We start from the raw sequence: 21,000 nt of genomic DNA on the forward strand, positions 1-21,000 counted from the left end.
AATGCCTACTCTATGGCCATGGGCCTCCGAAACTCATGGTGACGTCACCATCCTCTCTGCGCGACCTTCCCTCGAACCCATGTCTATAGCCTTCGTGCCTGAAATGACCGGAGGAACGGGATCGAAAACACGCCCCGCATTACGTAAGTGCGACGCGACAGACTCTTCTGTCAGGGCATGGCCCGCTTATATTAGGTCATCGGAGTGCGACGCCTCTTTTCGTCCAATTAAACTGCGGGCACGAAGCTTCTTTGTTGCCGCAGCACTTTTATTAGCTGCTTGTGTACGTCATCAGTCAGCGCCGGGTCGTCCCTGTATTTTTCGTGGTCTCTTTGGAAAAGGTAGGAGTAGTGTGGAGGCTGAGGTTAGTTTGATGTCTTAGAAAATCCATTTCTAAAAGCTCTTTAGCCAGTGAGAACTGGCATTTTGCAGCCTGACACCGTTCACTTGTGCTGGACTCTGACAATTCCCATGACCGGAGTTGTAAGCCTTCCCTTGGAGACTCTCCAAAAGTGGAGCCTCGCCTCTTTTTACAAGCGTTAACTGATGCCTCTTTCTGACCAGAATTAAGCCATTCTAGTCAATTCCCTAGAATAAGTTTTATTTAGCTTGTGACTACTGTAATTCAAACCGAGCATAATTCAATTTAGTACTCTCTAAATGTGTTGCGATTGCATTTTCCCTTTTCGTAGCAAGTATGGCCATTGGCTGGGTATTTCCAAATGCACTAAATCGGAAGGGCAACAGGTTGGAAATGGTTTCTTTAAATAATTTTCTCTGCTCTTACATTTGTTTTGAGCTAGAAACCGAAGGGAAAATGTACAATCTTCTATGATTAGAAGCAAGTCATATTTAATTGAGCAGGGCTTATTCTGACAAAAATATGTACAGAATTATTACCAAGGGAGGAACAGGGGATCTTTATTTCATAGATTTATATTCTTCCTTTCCTTCAGGAACACTTGTTTCTCCTATTTTTCCCCCACAACAACCCTGTATGGTAGGTTAGGCTGACAGAGAGTGCTTGGCTCAGATATTTGGGAAAGTGTAATGCTTTTCAAGCGAATCCTTGAATCACCTTGCTGTGATGAAATTGATATAGCTGTAGATAGTTCATATTTAATAATTTATTGCTTTCTCTTTAAATTTCTAGAACAGAGTCATGGCTGCTGTGAGTTTTGAAGAATTTTCAGTGCCTCCTGGCTCAGAGCTGGCATTACCCCCTCTTTTTGGTGGAAATATCTTAGAAAGTGAATTAGAGACTGAAGTGGAATTTGCTGATGGCGGGATACCAGAAGAAGAGGAAGAGGAGGGTCTGTTGCGGCAACAGGAGATGACTCGACGCAAGTGTCAAGTGCTTGCCCGACGATGCAAGGAGTTAGAGCAGGTATAAGATTGAAGTGAATATGTCTTCCCCTATTCAGTAACAATGTTTCTATTTTGTTTGTTAATAAAGCATAGGGGATAGATACAGGGTTGCTGTGATGGTTAGGCCACAGGTCAATCATATGACGTTGCTTTATACAGAGTAAGACCACTGATCTATCTAGTCCAGTTTTGTCCATCCTGGCTGCTTACAGTCATGTATCCATTTTGTTTATATTGTGCCATTTCTTCAGGAGCAAAATGTGGTTTGGATATTTCTTTTTTTCCTCCAATTTTATTCTTACAAAACAACCCCATGAGTTGGACTGCACTGTGAGTCAGCAACTGACCCAGAATCAGTACATGAGTATCCATGCCTGAGAGTGTACTTGTACATTGGTTTTCCTTACTCTGTTCCAACCACAGTACATTATGCTTGTTCTTTACAGTATTCCAGCATGCATTAACCTGAGATCATTCATACAGAAAAGCCAGGGATTGAACATGAGACATTTTGCCTGTTAATATATTCTCTACTGAAGTCTTTGTAAATCATTTAGCCCCTGGTGGCTTTGGGATTCTACTGTGAAATGTTGTAGTCGTAGGAACAGGCTGCGTGATTTTGGAACTTTGATATTGGGGTCAGGTTACTGGTTGTAAAATTATTTTTTAAAAGTTCTTGATTTCAAATTTTAAGGTTAGAATCTGATGGGAAAAAAAGGTTGGAACTGTAGCCTTTTAATTATATAGAAGAGAAGAACAAAGAATTTGTTTTTACTGATTATTGGCAATCCTAGTTCACTATTGTTATTATTGGCCAGCAGCATCTCTTCAGAGTTTTAGGGAGAACAATTTTCAAGTCCTACTTGATAATAGCAGAAAGTGATATTGTGATATTTTGCAGGCAAACACATATGCTGTATGAGTGTGCAAAATATCCCATTATGGGATATTCTTATCTCAGAACAGTCTGTTTTGAGTGTCTCAGAAATGGTTTGATCTTGAAACAGGCATACTTTTAATAACTTCCCAACACCCTTGTGAAATAAGAGAGGCTTGAAAGATAGTATGGAATAGTCTTTTACTACATAAGGCTGGATGGAGATTTGGTCCTACATCTCCCTGGCTTCAGTCCAGCATGCTGTTCACAATAGTACACTAACTGTGTGTGTGCAGGAAAAAGGAGTACTATATATGGATGCTACATAGAGCAATGGTGAAAAATTTAAGTGCACAACTGTTAAGCGAAGACTGAGGAGGAAGGGGGAGGAATTGTTGAGTAAATGGGAAAAAGATGTCCAGCTAATATTGATCCCCATTATAGGTGAATGAGAGAATGTTAAACCGGCTCCATCAGGTCCAGAAAATAACACTGCGCCTCAAACAGGAAAGGAGGTGAGTCAGAAGATATAGTAGGTGCGAAGTGTTAAAATATTTTCCCCTTTGTTCAGGGCTAAAATTTTAAAAACTAGCTGGATTGGACCCAAAGGACATTTAGTTTTGGATGGGGAACCTGTGACTATCCAGACTTTACTGAGATGCAGTTCTCAGGATTGGTAATTATAACGATACTGACTGGGCCTTCTGGGAGTTGTTATTCATCAAGATTTAAGGGCAACCCTGCTTCTGAAGAGATTCCATTGCATGTTTATACCAAACAGATGAGTTTTAACTTCTTCCATCTAAAATTATCTATTTTCACCTCATTGATCCTTTTTTGAAACAATTCCTGGATACAAAAGACGACAGTTATACAAGAGGTTGGTTTAAAAGAATGTCTTTCTGTTTCCCTTGAGGTTTCTCATGAGAGTTTTGGATTCCTATGGTGACAATTACAGACAAGGCCACCTTGATATTGTCTTGGAGGTAAGAAAGAGTCTTAGATTTAGGCTGGGTTTACATATCACTCTAAATGTTGTTTGTTTAGGTGTTGTGTGAATTCATACATATTGTTTCTAAATGATGGTTTAAGCCTTAGCATAGTAAGTGAACTCGGTTGTGTCTTATGCAGTGACCCATGGTTAAGCGAACTGTGTAATGGGTGAATGCAGCTTAAACATAAAATTACAGTGTGGATCAGCTAAGACTTAGCAAAGTCTCTGACAGAGTAAAAAAGTAGAAGAGGGCAGCAAGAGTCAGGAGGCAAGTTAATGCTTGATTTATCTCCAGCAAGGAATATTGGTGTGAGGAGATGGGCGGTGATAAATTTGATAAATAAATAAATATTGCAATATATGCTAACAGTTCTGTTTATTTCACTGAGATTAGAGGGTCCCTACCCTCTTAGCCTTCTGGAAGGCTGTAAACACCTGGCTCTTTCCACAAGTGTTGGGCTAGGAGGGGAGTGAGCCCAGCAAATGTGGGGCTAATATGGTGATGTGGTGCTGTGGTGGGAAGTGTGATGCTTTCCCTTGTAAGGTGTGGGGCTGTTGTTTTACCTTTATGTTTTTACTGGTTGGTTGTTGTGAGTTGCCAAGAATTATTGTGCATAAGATGGATGGCCATATACATTTCTTAAATAAATACAAAGAAACTTAATTAAGTCAGAATAAATGTTGACTTACACTGTATGCATATCTGGATCATTTAAAGACCCAGCAGCTACATCCATGCAATATGCTAAACTATAAACCAGAGTAACACCATTGTGTTCACATGCTGTATACAAGCAAATAAACTATATTAAGTATTAATGGCTTGATTCACAAACAGATGCATGTGGTTTGGAGAAGGGGGCAGCGGTGAAATGTATTTAATTGGTTTATAGAGTATACAATACACAAATACAGTTAAAGCTGAACAGTACAAATACTTAAAATAATAAAACCCATAATCTAGTTTTCCAAGTAAAGACTAAAATGATAATAAATACAGCGCCACTGGTTATAATTAATTCTCAGAGGCCTTCTGGAAGAGCCATGTTTTCACCTGCTTCTAGAAGGCATGGGGGGGAGGCCATTCTTGCTTCAAGGGGCAAGCAGTTCCAAAGGAGGGTTAGCTGCTACAGAGAATGCCCACTATTGGGCCTCCTCCCACTGTTTCTCCTGAGACTCTTAGCAAGTGTTCCCTAGTTATTTGGGTGGGACAGGCAGAACCTATCAGGAAAGGGCAGGGAACAGAAACAGAAGTGTGTGTGGGGGGTAAGTCTCACCTCCATGCCTTCCATAGTGGCTCTCACTACAATCACCATCCATCTTAGAATTCTGTTTTCTTAAAATTGATAAAAGAAACCAAAATCAGGAACTGGCACAGTGCAAATGTTGGGATACCTTACTAAATGGTCACTTTGTAGCAAACCAAGACAGTCCTCCCTCAGCAAAAAGAGAGAACCAGAGTGGTGTTGCGGTGGCTGGCATCTGGGAGACCCAGGTTCTCATCCATCCTCACCCAGTGACTATGTGCCACCCAATCTTTCTCAGACTGACCTATCCCACATGGGTGTTGTTGGTGGGGAAAATGGGGAGGGAATGTTGTGTGTGCTGCCTTTGCTTCTAAACAAAAAGGTGGGATATGAATCAAACAAGGAAATAAATGCAGGATTTATATTTCAGGAGTTAATTCACGTTTACTAAGTGCTATTATCTGTCACAGACTTTTGAAGACAAAATATTAAACCAGAGTGATTCATACCAGAATGCTATAATTATCTGTCCCCCCTCCCCCTTAGTGAGAAAGGACGTTCATTCTTTTAGCAAAGTGGGGCTGGCCTCATACATTGCACTATGCATAATGTTTGGTTTTAGCTTAGTGTTATATGGCCTAATCAATAAACCATGATTAAACAATTCATACTTTGCTGCAACCCAGGAATCAGGTTTGATTCCCAGTTATACCTTACATTCCCCTTCAATTATCATCCACCGTTTGCTATTCCCCTGTAGAGTTCCAGAACTGTTCCCTTTCTGCAAAACTACAAGAGTTTGATGGCCAAATGCCATGAAGCTATAGTGCCCTTGTAGGGAGGAGCCAGGCTTGAGTTCTTTGCTACCTTCATTGGTTTGTTCATTCAACTCCCCCAAGCTGGACAGAAAAGCAAGGGCAAGTCTCCCCCCACCCTCAACCACACACTGCAAACACCACGTGGTTTCCACTGGGGGACAATGTTAAAAGGGAAGAATTCTGGTTGCAGTGCCTTCTCTGCTTAGGATGAAGGAATCCATAGTGCAGATGTTCCAACTCCTGGCAATACAGAGAATGAGCCCTGTGAGAAAGAAACCCCCAGGTGCCTGCCTGCCCAGGAGCCAGAGAGCCTCTCCCCCAGTGAAGGCCCCATCAGCAAGAAGCGGCGACGCCACCTGCGAGAGGAGAAGGAAGGAAGGATGCGGCGAGCAGCCCCAACATTGCTGCCCATGGAGGAATTTCCTGTGCAGGTACTGGGGAGCACTCAGGTTTGATGGTCCTGCAATCTAAATCAGCCTCCCGCTATCTCCCCCCCGTATCTACACCCTGCTGCCCCCAGCTGACCTTTGCCATCTTCTTCCTCCTGCTGCTGACGAGGCCAAGGCAGCTGCTGGCCCTTCGTGAGGCCCCCGTGCGGTCTTCCTGGGGCCTTGCGCAACTTTGGGAAGGGCTCATGCAGCCAGCTGCTGCTTCAGGAAGGGCCAGGCCAGGCGCACCTTGTCAGTAGCGGAAGGAAGAAGATGGTGAAGATTAGCTGGGGGCAGCAGAGGGCAGCAAGGGTGGAAGAATGCAGGGCAGCCAAAAGGGCAGAGATGGGGGGAGATAGGTGGGTAGGGGAGTTGAAGCGGAGGCAAGCACGGCAGGGCAGGATCCTCGCCTAACAACCGCAACTGGGACTACGGGAACTGCTGTCACTAAGCGGTGTGGTCACATGATGTTTCACCTAATGACTGCTTCACTTATTGACAGGAATTCTGGTCTCAATTAGGGTCGTTAAGCAAGGATTATCTGTATTGATATAGGCTATAATAACAGAATCTTGGAAGCCTGACGGTGTTTCCCCTCCCCTCTCTGTTATACCAGAGAGAGTCAAGGTGGAGCAATTTTGAGTTTCTTTCTCACACTTCCTTGTTTTTCCAGGCTAAACTCATCTTTTAAATAATGGTCACCACATATTTTCTCCAAGATCATGTCTGTGCTCCTATATATCACATGACCACATATACAGGTAGTCCTCGCTTAACAACCATTTGTTTAGTGAAAGTTTGGACTTATGACAATGCTGGAAAAAACTACTTACGGGCGCTCCTCGCACTTACAACTGTTGCAGCATCCCCATGGTCACGTGATTGTGATTCAGGCACTTGGCAACCAGTTCGCATATATGACCGTTGCAGCGTACCATGGTCACGTGATCGCCATGTTTGACCTTCCCAGCCAGCTTCTGGCAAGCAAAATCAATGGGGAAACCGTGTGGTTCGCTTAACGACTGTGGTGATCCGCTTAATGACAGCCACATAAAAGATCGTAAAATCAGGTCGGATTCGCTTAATGACCACATCACTTAGCGTCTGAAATTCTGGTCCCAATTGTGGTTGTAAAGCGAGGACTACCTGTATGCTTATCCAAAAGTCATCAGCAGTGAATGTTATCTAACATGAATTTGGATTATTTTTATTATTTTTATTATTTTTTATTTATTTTTTATTGTTATTGTTATTGTTATTGTATTTTATTATTATTGTTTTTAGTCTTTCCATTATGCTACTTATGGCTAGAGATGAAGACACATTCCTCATACTCCAGAAGCTGGGAAACAATATTAGGAACAATTAAAATGACACAAAAACATGTCAGCGTATGCAAATATATGCCACCTATCTGGCTTATTTTAACTGCAGAGTGATGACTCCTACACAATTAATGATAATAGATGTTGGGTTTTGTGGCTGCAGATAAAATCTGAAGAGGATTTCCAGTGTGAACAGGATGATGTTCTCGCCCCTGCCTGGCAGCAGTCCAGTCCCCAGGACAAGTTACTCCATTACTCAAAGTTTTCTAGCCCTGGTGCCTGTTCGGATTTTGACTGAGGCTGACCACTCATCTAAGGAAAGGATATGTACCCACATGGCAGTTACCTCCCTCCTGGGGTAGACTGGCCATCAGGATACCTGAGAGGATGAGAAGTCGCTGCTGGTGTCTTTTTTTCTTGGAATATCAACCCAGATTTAAGGAACAGCAGGATATCGACCCCATTTGACTCCTCAACTCTGCCCCAGTCAGAGTTGATCTGAACTATGAGTGAACTGCTGGGGTGGAGGGATGCTAGGAAATGAATTGTGATGGACTTTAGCAAGGAACAAAACTTTGGTGTCAGTGTGTAAAATAATATTCAGTGACTAAGCTTGAGTCATTGACCTGAGTCCAGCCATGGACTCAACTTCCTATGTCCATAAACTTTAAATGGGGCAGTAAGTATTTGAGTGGAAACATTTGTACACTTTCAAAGTTGAGAGAAGGTCCTTGTGAGGTCAGGGTGTTCAGCCTTTCCACACTTGCCCTCCTGGAGTCTGGATTTCTAATTCTGGTGGGTGTGGGAAAGGGAGAAGTAGTTCTTGTGCATTAGAAAGTGCACAGAAACGTGGTTGTTGCCACGTTCTACAGCAGTGTTTTCTGTGGATGTTCTTGGCTTGCAAACCAAGTGCTGGGGGAAGACTGAGCTCTTCTAATCTTTCTCCAAGACTTTTAGGAGTGTCTTGATCAATGGCATGATGAGACCTAGCTTGATCAAAAGGCCAATTTGAGTGTGTATGAAAAGAAAAAAATTCTGTGCCATTGACCTGTGTAATTGTGCAATTTGTCAGCTTGAGAACTTAGCATATCTTTGCCAGGCCAGAAGAGAGCAAGATACAGTACTAGCACCCTTTCCTGTTGTTTCTTCCTCAAGCAAACATCCAAAGATTTTCAAGACTTTCCTGGTGGCCATAAGGACCAACCCCGCCCCCTCCACCTTCAAATATACCCTTGAGTTAGGAATGATAATCTTTACTTTGAACAAACCAGAGCTGCAGTCTACTTGCCTCTTTGGCTTTAGAAGAGTTACAAAAGTAAGACTGAGTAATTGTCAGGCTTATGGCTTCTACTTTGTGACAAGATTTGCATGATGCGCTAAGCCAGCTAGACTTGACAATGTGCACACTCTCATTAACAGTACATCTTGTGGTGTGCCTCCTTTAACCAAGACCTAAGGGCTATGTACACTGTAAGACAGCCAGTTTGGTCTAGTGGTTAAGGCACCAGGCTAGAAACCGGGAGATGGTGAGTTCTAGTCCCGCCTGAGGCACAAAGCCAGCTGGGTGACCCTGGGCCAGTCACTCTCTCAGCCCTAGGAAAGAGGCAATGGCAAACCACTTCTGAAAAACATTGCCAAGAAAACTGCAGGGACCAGTCCAGGCAGTCGCCAGGAGTCAGACCAATTCAAAGGTGCACACACACACACACACAAGGGGAGGGGCTATGTAAGGCTAATGGGGTCATGAAAACTGGAATCTTTAGCTTGCAGAAGCCAGAATTTGGGATCAGTAGCTAACTTTATTTTCAAATTCCAGTTCTTTCTTCCTAAAGCTTTTCTAGCTATTTAAGAGGGGAAAATACTGCGGTCAGAGCAATGTAGTATGACACTGGCAATGTTTTAAAGGGAAAATTCCAGTTCCTGTAGACCAAAACTGGCAATCTCCCTGGGTTGGTATGACATGCTTAGCCTTAGATAAGCCTTAAAAATGCAGCATAGGGGAGGTAAGATGGAAACAAGCATACCGCTACGAACCAGTCTGCTTGGCTTAATATACTGCACAAATTGTGCCTGCATTTTACTAGCATCCCCTGGCTCTACCAAGGAGGGTGAATCAAGCATATAAGGTACAATTAGCTGGGCCTGCGCAGCATATGAAATCATTGACTGACCTAAGTTTGGAAATAAATTGTTGCATTGATGTATCATGCTACATCAAAGCCAGACAAGCCATATTATGGCTTAGTATGTATAAATCCAGTCAAATTTCCCCCCAAGACTTTGGTTCAATGCCCTAATTTAGAATTGGGAGGTAGAAGGAAGGAAGGAAATGCTGTTAGTAAACAACTGGGGACTAAAAAAGTCTTTGCCAGTTTCTTCCAAACAGTTTTCTGACAGTGCATAATCTGCCTTTGTACCTCCCTTAAGGCATTTTTATATTTCTTGGTAACTGTGAAACACAGGTTGCCATCCATCTTTTTCTTCCCCAACTGATGTGGCAGGTTGCCACTGCTTTTCTTAAAGCGGCTGTTTGTGACAGTATGTGCAATAGTATAGACCAGCCTTTCTCAACCTTCTGACCCTGGAGAAACCCTTAAAATATTTTCCAGGCCTCGGGGCACATTCAGGCTCAAATATAGGCCAGAAGTTACACTACATTTGTTTCATGTGCAGGCCTGTATTTATGCACTAACGGTGTTCTTAAACTAAAAATAAAGAATGAAACTTCCCTCTTTAATGTGAAGTTGCCTGAATTTGAAATAATTTTTAAAATAAATCATGATCTCCCAGGGAACCCCTAGGGACCTCTTGCGGAAGCCTGGGGTTCCACGGAATCCTGGTTGAGAAGCCCTGATATAGACTCTTAACTCTTAGGAATCCACAATTCCTAGTTCCATTAGTCAAAGAAACCTATGACTTGATGATGTATCCTAAGAGCTTTAGCAATATGATTTTGTGGAGATGGGGATCCCAAGGCATTTTCCCCAATCTGGATTTCCAACCACAATGATGGAGAAGCCTGCTTTTAGGTTCAACAGGAAATTTATTGCCCCCTGGGAACAGCACACACGTACAACCAAGGCAGGGGAACCTTCTGGGGAGCGGATCTGCTTCTTCGTTGGTAGCTCTCCGCTACATCTCAGGATTTCTTCAGCCACTCAAGTAGATCACCTTCCTTGTCACAGGGGTGAGCGGGAACATCTGGCATATTGCCATCATCTCGAACTGGGACTGTGATAAAAGAAAGGAAGAACATGACAGTCAACCAAAGGCACAGACTAAATTTCCAGCAGCAACATTGGAATAATTATTTATTGTAGGGAAGGACATGAAGCACTTGACTCAATGCCTGGGTTCACATGTTATCCTAAACTGTAATGTGCTTGTTTGGTTTTGGCTTAGCATGGGGAGCAAATCCTGCCTTTGTGCTCTGTAAGCTATGGGTAAGTTCAGTGTGTAAACCAGTGCTTTTCAACCTTGACAACTTTAAGAGGGGTAGACTCCAGCTCCCAGAATTCCCCAGCCAGCTATGGCTGGGGAATTCTGGGAGTTGAAGTCCACCCTTCTTAAGGTTGCCAAGGTTGAGAAATACTGGTGTAAACCTATTCCGGTGGGAGGAGATGGGCAGTGACAAATTTGATTGATTGATAAATATATTTGGGGGCGGCTTTCACACCCTACATGCTAAGGCAAAATGTGGCTTCCTTATTTGTGGTTAAGCATGTTATGTAAACCTATCTGCCACCATTTGAAAAATGGTGGGTGTTATGCAAATCCAGATAATTGTTCCTTTTATTTCTGGTTAAGCAAAATGTATCCTAGCATGTGTGAATTCGGCATCATTTCATTAGTTCTGGTTCACTGACTTATCTACAATTGACTCAGCACACTAAGCTATAACTTGTGGCTTACACATCATAATGCTTGGGATGCACAAATACTATCAATAAACTACCCCCTGCCAGCACAGAGAAACCTGGAAATAGGACTTTCCCCCCATTTTTCCATTTTGTCCCTTTATAGTGCTAATTTTCTGCCTGCCCAACTTGATAAACTACCTTTTTTCCACTTCGTTAAATTGCTCTAGAACTTCATCTCATCGCTTCTGTCTCTCTTGAAATGTCTTGCTCCCGAGAAATGGTTCAGTCACATGCATCTGTGCAACACCTTACATATTAAAAATGGATGAAAATAATGTGCTGCTTCTTTGCTATCCCTAACAGAAGCTGCATATATAGCTGTACCTGGGTAGTGATACGGCATGGCCTCGTTCATTAATACACTATAACGAGTATAGGGGCTCACCCATGGCAGTGTTCCAGCTGAAATAAAACAAAGATACATGCCAGAAATACATTTAATATATATTGCATGCTGGTCATCCAGCAACATACAAAGCTACTATAGCCATTACTGTTTACTCAATGATCTACTATGAGCGCTACAGACCCCTCCAGCAGGCTAAATTCGATCACTGGCCAAAGAATCAATCTAGAACCTAAGTCCCTGACCATCATTCCTTGAAATGGTGGGCCAGTCTTATAGACCAAATTAGTCCCATGGTTCAGATATTCCCCAACATTCCCTACAACAGTGTTTCTCAAACTTGGCAGCTTTAAGATGTGTGGACTTCAACTCCCAGAACTGGGAAGTTGGGCTGGCTAGGGAATTCTGGGAGTTGAAGTCCACACATCTTAAAGTTGCCGAAGTTGAGAAAGACTGCTCTAGAACGACTCATAGTGGCTTTCCAGGAACTTCCCAAACAGAAGGTGTCTGGAATTGAACCTGGGATTTCCCTCACACTAAGTAGTGCCTGTACTCAAGCCCCAGCCTGTCCCCCGTATCGAGGTGGGTCCTGTGCTAAAAATGGCCAGGGATTGGGAAAGGGGCCAAGGTTGCAAATGCTAAGAATGTAATCTAGAAATCTTCAATGCAATATACTTTTCTAAAGCTAATCCTGGTTCTGCTTAATGCCCCAATGTGAGGGCTGCCACAACACCCCCTCTCCCCCTACTATCTCAAGCACACTATAAAAGTTAAAGAATAAAACATATTTGGGTTTCAGGGGACATCAGTGTAGACTCACCCACAACAGCAATGACTATGGAGCTTACGAGCACTGGTTCCTTGCCCCATGCGTTTTTCACATATGCTACTATTCCTGCAGGAGGATGGAAAAGAGGCATTGTCTGATATACAGATCTGTTTTTCACAGTAGCATCTGGAGCTGTTTACCCAGGCTGATCTGGACTAGCAGTCCAAGATGCCTTCTCAACTTTCTATTGATAGTTAAGATAACCCGTTCAGCCATTAAGTCACTTCAGCAACCTGATCAGGCGTCTGATAGCACCTCTTCCAATTGACATATTTTATTAAAAAGGTGTAACTAAATGTTTTTTAATAAAATGTCTAAGAAAAAGTGCTACCAGGCTCCTCCTGATTTTTTGCTAACATGACTAACACAGCCGTTCTCCTATTACATTTATCAATTTGAATAAAATTGTTTGCTCATAGCCACTGTCCTGCCCGTAAAATCAGGCACACACTACACTATGTTGCTTTAGAACCGATCGGAAATTTTGCAGCCTGCTGAAATCAAGTGGGCAGTAACTAGAGACATGGCCTTCTCCATCCTTTTAAAACAGCCAGCCTGTTGTTATACAAGTGTCTGGAAAACTTTGTTTATCACAGGCTTTTGTTAGATTCTTTTTTTTTTCCTTGTCTTTAATTTTTTTTGCTGGCAGTTTGCTTTTGGTTTGTGATCGATTCTGATGTTGTAAACACTGTTAATGAAAACTGGAATTCAAGTATTTTAAATATATGAAAGTAGTATATGTACACTGGGGTGTCTTCCATAATCTCTGAAGTAGCTTTCACTGAGAACTACTTTCAAGTTAACATAACTACATCTGCAACTTTTTGGAGGCATTTGACAGAAATAACAGATTATATGGCATGAGATTTATCAGGAGTGGGGTAGAGAGGAAGAGAGACTGTGTGTGTTCAGAGGGACTGGGAATTACAGCACATATAACTTTCCAGGCCCAGATCAACCAGGTCCACCTTTCCCATTGGCACTTACTTGCTCATATTCTTAAGTCAGGGGTGGAGTTTATTCCCAATAATTTACAACAGCTTCATCACATGACCCTTCTGCCACTTGGCTGAGTCGAAGAAAGCTTGGGATTTATGGGGGGGGAAGGGCTACAAGTGCTAGACAGCAACTCCTTGGCCTCCAAATTCTTCCAGGCTTGTCTTTGGCAGCAGGCAACTTAGAGTTGCTTCCAGGGCTCCGTCGACCTTGCAAGCCTGAAAGGAGCCGGTAGGGATAGTCCTCACTCGCCATTAGCATCAGGGGATGTTTGGGAGATAAACTACGATCCTAGCGTACCCCACAGCGCTGTCCCGAAGGGGACCGACCGAGCACTCCGCTGTCAGTCGCAGGAGGAAAGGCGAGATTTAAATCTAATGAATGAATCCCCACCTTGACATCATCACCCTCGGCTACAGGACATTCCAACACCGCCTCCAGGACTTGGGGACTCTCCGTCGCCCCTCCAACACCCTCCTCTGTCTTTTCACCCTCGCCTCTCTAGATACTCTCAGCAGCAAAAGCCCTTCGAATATACCCGTCCATTCCCAAGGAGATGATCGTCCGAACCGCAACAAACTCTCCCCGCACTTACGGCTCACAGTAGACATCTTGTAATCAAGGGGAAAGGAGCCCGCGGGCCTTCTGGGAAGTGTAGTTTTTTCGCATTCTTCCTCCCTCTCTCTGATTGGTTGGCGAAGACGGTGTTGCCCGGGTGAAAGCTGTTCCTGGCTCTGCTTTTAATATTTCCCCGGCGGGGTGGGGGTACGATTATATATTGTGTTTCTCTCCAGCGAGGGCAAAGAGTTGCATTCTGATTCAGTCTATAGATAATTAAGCTTTCCAATATCCTACGTCCGTCCCAAGGCAATTGCGAGAAAACCGCTTTGGTCTGACCTCGTGTGCAACCCGAGCAGAGAGAAATCTACGTTTTGGTTCGTCTCGTTTCCTGTTGCCTGAGTTGCAGACTAAAATAATCACATCTACACCAGGCGGGACGTGCTTAAAGTGCTGGCTCCTGTCTTTTTCTCGTGAACGTGGTGTGCAAGCGGAAGAATTAACCGGGATTGGAATGGCGTAGGAGAATGCAAATGTTTTTCTTTCTGGCAACCACCAAGACTTCCTTATTTTATAATGTCCTGAAAACTTGGATTCAAATTTCCTCTCCCTGTGGACTTTGTCATGTCAGATCGATACGGATGAAATGTTGTGTTGTTGATTAGTCTAATCTTCAAAGGTAGTTCAACCTACACCAAGGAAAATTTCTGGCCAAAATATATATTCCACATACATATGATTACACCAAAATCATGTTCTTACAATATGCCAAGACATGATTCGTTTTAACTTACAATATGCTAAGCCATGATTCGTTTTAATTATTATTGCATAAACTATAATTGGTTGGATTTACCTAAGCTAAGCCCAAACCAAACATGTAATAATTACATACAAACATACATGTACATAAGAAAAATTGTGTCTTTAATAATGCTAATACCCATGAATAGCAAATACAATTGATAATGATGATTTGTGGATAAAAATGCAAAATTTATACAATCATTTTCAAATCCTAACATAATATGTATAATCAACATGAATGCATAATTAATTTTAATTTATTTGAGCTCATGTCACCCTGTGGGATCTGTTAGATCGGAGCCAACCCAACAGAAAAATGGCTTATTGCTGCTCTTTTAATTGCCCTTGTTTCCTTCTGAATCATCAGGGTCTTTCCCAATCTGAAGGAAATTTTCAGCATTGCTTGACCACAAGACTCCTGTTCTGGAGAAAGAAAAAAAAATCAGTTCCCCTTTGAAGTATGCAAGCTACAGGATATTTTGTTTTGCACAGCTGTATGGTGGGTTGACAGTGGCCTTCCCTTATGGTTTGTCCTCCATACTCATAATGTAGAAATTCAGGGAAAGCAGAGATATACAGTATATAGCACAGAAGAGGACTCAGATTGAACTATCTATCCTAAGCATGGAGGGTCCATCAGATGCTTGTTAGTCAAACAAAAGACTACTAATCAGTAGATGGCAGCAAAGGGTGAAAGGTTTCTGTACCTTGTTGGTGCCATCCAGTAGCTATCTAGTTTTTTGCAGCACATATCTGATAGACCTACAAAGAGGGATGTCTTCAGTGAACCTCACTTCTGTAACCACCTCTTATTTCTTGGAAAGAGAAAAGAGAAAGACCAAGTTGAGGTGAGGCCTTCTTAGCATGTGACTAGAGTTTAGATAATTCACTAGGATAACTGGATTCCTACTGCTATTCTAAACCATAGTTAGATTAACTGGCATTTAAGTTGTTGAGAGTCGGGTGGCATACAAGTTTAATTAATAATAATAATTTGGCTAGGCATACCAGCAAATTACAATATAAATAGCTAAATTATAAACTATGGTTTGCATACCATGATACAGGTAGCCCTCACCTAACAACCACAATTGGGACCAGAATTTCAGTTGCTAAGCAAAGAGATCATTAAGTGAATCCAACCCCTTTTTAGAACTTTTTTGTGGCAGTTGTTAAGTGAACCACATGGTCGTTAAGCAAACTACATGGTCATTAAGTGAATCATGAGATTCCCCATTGATCTTGCTTGCCAGGAGCTGGCTGAGAAGGTTGAAAATAATGATCACATGACCACAGGATGCTGCGATGGTTGTAAATGCAAACCAGTTGCCAAGAGCCTGAATCGTGATGACCGCAGGGGAAGCTGTGATAGTCGTAAATGTGAGGACCAGTCGCAAGTCAGTTTTTTCAGCACTGTCGTAAGTCCAAACCATCACCAAATGAATGGTCATTAAGTGAAGACTACCTGTAGATGAGTTCACAAACAGAGTGGCTATGCTTACACAATACAATAATTCAAAATGTGCTTTGCATGTTTGTGGTTTAGGGTGTTTTGTGAATCTAGCAAATATGGTTTGCAAGCTGTGTGCTAAGCTACTTAGCTCGACAGCTGTGCTGTATACAACACACAAGCCGAAATGTGGTTTACTTGCTTTTGGAAAGTCTGAAGATAGGCACTATGGTTTATAAACCCAGGGTTATAGCTTAACACAGTGTCTGAACCAAGCCCAGTCAATGGTGGTTTAGTCATCCAGAGTAAAATAAACCATGGCTTAGTACACAGTGTGAACACAGTCATTATCTAGATACCACTTTTTGCCAGATTTTCCTGCTCACCTTAAAATAAAGCTTCTAGAGCTCATTTCAAAGTAATTGAACATCTCAAATCAGAGTTCATTTATTCCTCCTTCTGCTAAAAAATTACTTTATTTTTCTCTCGCACTTCCCTTCCTCACCATTATGACTGATGATATATCATTGTTTCCTGGGAGGGAAGAATCACATCTCTTGGAGCCTTGAGCCCTTCAGTCCTCATTTGCAGAACTACCTTTGTTCTAAAGATGCCTGTTACTCTCCCTTTCCTGCTCCTTACAATCTGTGAGTACTGGTGGGAAGGATCATGGAGGCGCTATAACCCTTCATCCTGGGGATCAGTGCTTCTCAACCTTGGCAGCCTGAAGACGTGTGGACTTCAATTCCCAGAATTACCCAGCCAGCTAGGTGATTTGTGTTGAATTTGAATTGAATCTGAATTCTGGGAATTGAAGTCCACACGTCTTCAAGCTGTCAAGGTTGAGAAACACTGCTGGGGATGGTTCTTCTAGACTTGGAACTGGACCTACCATTGGGGAATGAAGGCGCTGCCTGCCAGAGTAAACTGATCTGGGGTTTTATGAAAAGGCAGAAAATGAATAATTATTCATTAATTTATATTACAGCTTTTTAACTGGAGAAGAGTGAGGTTTTCTCTCTCTCTCTCTTTTGCCTTCAAGTCAGTGTTGACTGCTGCCTAGACAAGTCCCTGCAGTTTTCTTGGCAAGATTTCGGAAGTGGCTTGGCCTTGCCTGCTTCCTAGGGCTGAGAGAAAGTGACTGGCCCGAGGTCACCCAGCTGGCTTCGTGCCTCAGGCGGGACTAGAACTCTCGGTCACCTGGTTTCTAGCCTGGCGCCTTCACTGCTTCACCAAAGTGGCTCTTGAGCTTTTCTACCAGGGACAATAACTTACAGGGGGAGGATGGGATTTGCTGCTCCACCTCAGGCAGCATTGCATGTGGACCTGGCCTTTGGCTTAGGGATTGGGGTGGTGCATGAACCCAATCAATTGCAGCTGATCCTGCAAGCTATAATAAAGCAAACAATGGCTTAGCATGACACTGAACCAGGGTTTTGTATGCCTGTCAGCCTTCCCCAGTCCAACCCCCTCTGGTTGTGCTGGGACTGAAATGTTTGGAGTTCTAGCAGTTGCAACCCAACACATCTAGATTCATCAGGCTGGCCGACTCAGAAGATAAAAAGCTATTTCTGAGCTTCTTAGATGGATCTTCTGTCTGCAGTGCTGCAGACAGGATGCTTGACCTGGATTTGGCATAACGTTCTCCCTGCCCGTATTCACGCAACTTGTTGAGCCATCAGAAAAGAGTTAATGAGGACATGCCCATAGCCATTTTAATGTCTCTTCCTTCTTGGCTCATTAACCAGAGACAGAGGCCTATCCCTTGGGGAACATATGATCTGAATCCAGAATGGCTATTATTGTTAGAGCAGTGTTTCTCAACCTTGGCAACTTGAAATGTGTGGACTTCAACTCCCATACTTCCCTAGCCAGCCCAACTTCCCAATTCTGGGAGTTGAACTCCACACACCTTCAAGCTATCAAGGTTGAGAAACACCATGTTAGAGCTATCAGATCAGGGCTGCAAAAATCTAAATGACCACTAGAAGGCAACAAGAAGATCATAACTAATCCTCTGCTGCAATCTGGTGGTTGTCTGGATTCTTGCAGCCCATACTAATAGCTGTAATCATTGTGGGATTGCAGAAACCATTGAGTTTTGGTTTCAAGTTTTGGTTTCCATGACCACCAACACTGGTCAATCCAGGTTTGGAGAGGACAGGACACCCAAATAAAATGGCAGTGCATTTGTCTTCATTCCCTCTTTCCTGTGGCTTTGTTTTTTGTACAAATGAGGACTCTTTTTGGCTGGCATTATTCATATTCTTACAGCTTGGTTTACCTCATCATGGTTGATTGAGTAAACTACAGTTGGCATGATTCACAGCATGCATTAAACCAAAACCAAGCAAATCACAATTGGCTTGGCATGTTTGGTGATCCAACCCTCCCCCTTCTGTCTCTTCTCTAGCACTGCCAAAGCCATCCATTGTATGGCACCAAGCGCCAGATGCAATGGAAAAGCTCTACCTTCAGTGTTCCACCCAGGAGGAATATGCAGGCAGCTGGTTCTATTTATACATGGGAGGCAGACAGCAGCCCATGGCTCAAAAGAAAGCTTTGCCAACAGAGTCTAGTGCCACCTTTGAGGTCCATGGGGTTGGCCCAGATGAGCAATTCCACTGTAGCTATGAAATATGGGAGGCTGGGAAGGCAATCCGCTCGCCACTCAGCCACCCTGCAAACATCACAGAAGGTGAGTATTAAGCTGAATCCATCCATCCAATCTATTATCTTGTCTCTCTGCCTATCTACCTATCTTAATCAATCAATCAATCAATCTGTCTGTGTCATGATCGCCGTTGTGATGTTTGCGACATCGTAACGGCTCGCATGACAAAGCGCGGATGCGTGTCAATGACTGGAGAGGTGTGGGCGATAAACCGGACAAAGAAGGTAATGGGTTTGGGAGATCTACAAGGTCTCATCGCCCGGTAATCGACCATTGACACCATTGTCAAAGAAATGATCAGGGCGAGGTTCGGAAGGGCGCGTCTGGGCTTTTGAGGAATATCGAGGTCTAATCGCCCGGTAATGGACCATTACCTCGCAGGAAGATAAACAGGGCGATGCCCGGGGCAAATGGGGCTGGACGACCTCTCACCTATCAAGTCTTGATGACCTGTCACTCCGTGGAACTTGTGGGGCACACCCGGGGAGTGTGGGGGTGGAGCGCTGTTTGGCGCGAGACTATTTAATTCAACTTTTGGCGAGCTTCCCTCACTCTCAGCTTTTTACTGGTGTGCATTCTATTCTAAATAAAAGCCAGAGCTTAAACTTGATTTAGAGTCTGAGTCTTTTATTCGGTCTTAGGCATTCCTTACATAAAGCTGAGAGTCTTTTAAGAACGAACCTCACTAGCCTCTACCAGGAAATTTTTTTTTGCGAGAGAAGCAACTAGCGATGACTGAACCGGGGATGATCCTAGAGTCGGCGCTTTAGAGCGGAGACGCGAAGGACTCAACGCGAGTGGGGGAGGTGACCAGACAGCTTCTGGAATCAGCACTCCCGAGATGGGACACGAGCCCCCTCCCTACCCACACCGCACCCCAGTTTGGAGCCTGGAGCCCCAGCCTGGAGTGGAGGGCCCCGATGGAAGAGGGAGTCATGAGTCAACAACACTTCAGGTGGGACGGCGTAGCGGACCCCCGGCCGGGGACATCCCACACTACTTGGAGACTCCAATGCCCCCAGACGCCCAAGAGGGAATTCGCAGGACTGCCGATCAGGCAACAACCGGCAGCACCGAGGATGGACGATCCCGTCACACTGGACAGGATCAGGGCTCTGGAGTCCAAGGTGCAATCATTAGAACACATGCTGCGATCCATGTCAACTGTGGTGAGTGAGCTCACGAAGAGTGCTGCTGTGCAGGGCGCAGGGAGGGGTCTCGGCATCCCACCCACCCTATCGCCGGCCCCAAGAGGAAGGGGCCAGGCGCAGGACTTTTTCCCAGGGCCCCATGGTTTTATTCCGGTGGGGATTACCCCTACTCACTCACAGGTTGGGGTTTCTCCAGTTGGTGGGATCGCTAAAGACTTTCCAGTAAAATTTGATGGCGACCCCACGAACCTGTCATTCTTTTTAACTAACGCAACAAACTACATCCAGCTATATGGACATTGTTTTGCATCGGAAGGGGCTAAAATGGCTATTGCCACAAAGGGCAGAGCCGCGGACTGGTACGTACAAATGTCAGAGTCCGGAGCCCCAGCCCAGGCTACCTTTCACACCTTCCTGACCTCCTTGAAGCGGTACTTTGAAGACCCCCTGGCGAAGGAGAGGGCTAAAGGCACTCTGAAAGAACTTAATCAGGGGCAGAAATCGGTCGCAGATTATGCCCTAGAATTTAAGGTCTTGGCAGGGAAGGTCCCTGAATGGTCGGAGGCCACCCTGATCGATATGTTGAAGGATGGCCTCAATCGAGAGGTGTTGCAATGGGCACTGTACAGAGACGATCCGGACTCACTGCATGACTGGATCTGCCTTGCCAGGAAGGCTGAACACGCCCAGCGCACCTTCATGCTGGCGGCTAAGAGAGACAGGCTTCCTCCCAGCGGGAAAGGGCCAGTGCCACAGTCGGGCCCGACATGGGATGCCGAAAGACAACGTCGCTTTGCCCGTGGGCAATGCATCAAGTGCGGTAAGGCAGGTCACCGTGCGGCAGAATGCCACAAGGCTAGGATGGCGGATTGCCCACCTAGGCCGACACAGAAGGCTCCGCAGAAACCACCCAACCCTCCCCGACGGCTGACAGGGGCACTAGCGACCCCAGATGAAGAAGAGGATGTCTACCTCGCGGGGGACGGGTTGGCCGCCCCAGAGCAGCCGGCAGAAAACGCCTTCCACCTGTCCTAAACAGCGCCGTTGGGCAGGTGGTGGAGAATGGGCACGATACCACCAGGGTGAGTGCGGACTGTCCCATCCTGGCCGTAAAAATTGAACTGAGCTACTGCTCCAAGACCATCGAAGTCAGGGCTTTGGTGGACTCCGGGTGTTCCAGATGCCTGATCCACCCCAACCTAGTTGCTGCGC

The 21,000-nt window shown here is 44.4% G+C and overlaps 2 protein-coding genes across 4 annotated transcripts in view; one reads left to right on the top strand and one right to left on the bottom strand.

Annotated features, from left to right (window-relative positions):
* The first annotated feature begins 242 nt into the window (after window positions 1-242).
* Window positions 243-21,000, top strand: part of TFPT (TCF3 fusion partner) — a 160,443-nt gene continuing 139,685 nt past the window's right edge. The window contains exons 1-6 of one of the 3 annotated variants that reach the window (XM_063301280.1): window positions 243-341; window positions 1,154-1,387; window positions 2,690-2,760; window positions 3,162-3,231; window positions 5,511-5,735; window positions 7,221-9,701. In XM_063301280.1, coding sequence (XP_063157350.1) covers window positions 1,163-1,387; window positions 2,690-2,760; window positions 3,162-3,231; window positions 5,511-5,735; window positions 7,221-7,355 — 726 coding nt within the window. In that variant the 5' untranslated portion in view covers window positions 243-341; window positions 1,154-1,162 and the 3' untranslated portion in view covers window positions 7,356-9,701. Of the gene's footprint in view, window positions 365-1,153; window positions 1,388-2,689; window positions 2,761-3,161; window positions 3,232-5,510; window positions 5,736-7,220; window positions 9,702-21,000 lie in introns of those variants that run through there. The other 2 variants (XR_010067838.1, XM_063301279.1) reach the window with 2 other exon arrangements.
* Window positions 10,081-13,840, bottom strand: NDUFA3 (NADH:ubiquinone oxidoreductase subunit A3). The gene is made up of 4 exons (XM_063301281.1): window positions 13,744-13,840; window positions 12,144-12,218; window positions 11,302-11,379; window positions 10,081-10,288 (listed from the first exon to the last, which is right to left on the bottom strand). Exons 1-4 carry the CDS (start codon window positions 13,757-13,759, stop codon window positions 10,197-10,199), a joined length of 261 nt encoding a protein of 86 aa, XP_063157351.1. The 5' UTR covers window positions 13,760-13,840; the 3' UTR covers window positions 10,081-10,196.

The sequence above is a fragment of the Candoia aspera genome, chromosome 4 (genome assembly GCF_035149785.1).
Source record: "Candoia aspera isolate rCanAsp1 chromosome 4, rCanAsp1.hap2, whole genome shotgun sequence".
In the NCBI taxonomy this organism is placed as follows: domain Eukaryota; kingdom Metazoa; phylum Chordata; class Lepidosauria; order Squamata; family Boidae; genus Candoia; species Candoia aspera.

What these genes read in the sequence shown, in the direction of transcription:
- NDUFA3 (XM_063301281.1), bottom strand. An exon ending in CATAGTCATTGCTGTTGTGG is followed by an intron (nt 11,380 to 12,143) that starts GTGAGTCTACAC and finishes GTTTTATTTCAG; the next exon opens with CTGGAACACTGCCATGGGTG. An exon ending in CATGCCGTATCACTACCCAG is followed by an intron (nt 10,289 to 11,301) that starts GTACAGCTATAT and finishes CTTTTATCACAG; the next exon opens with TCCCAGTTCGAGATGATGGC.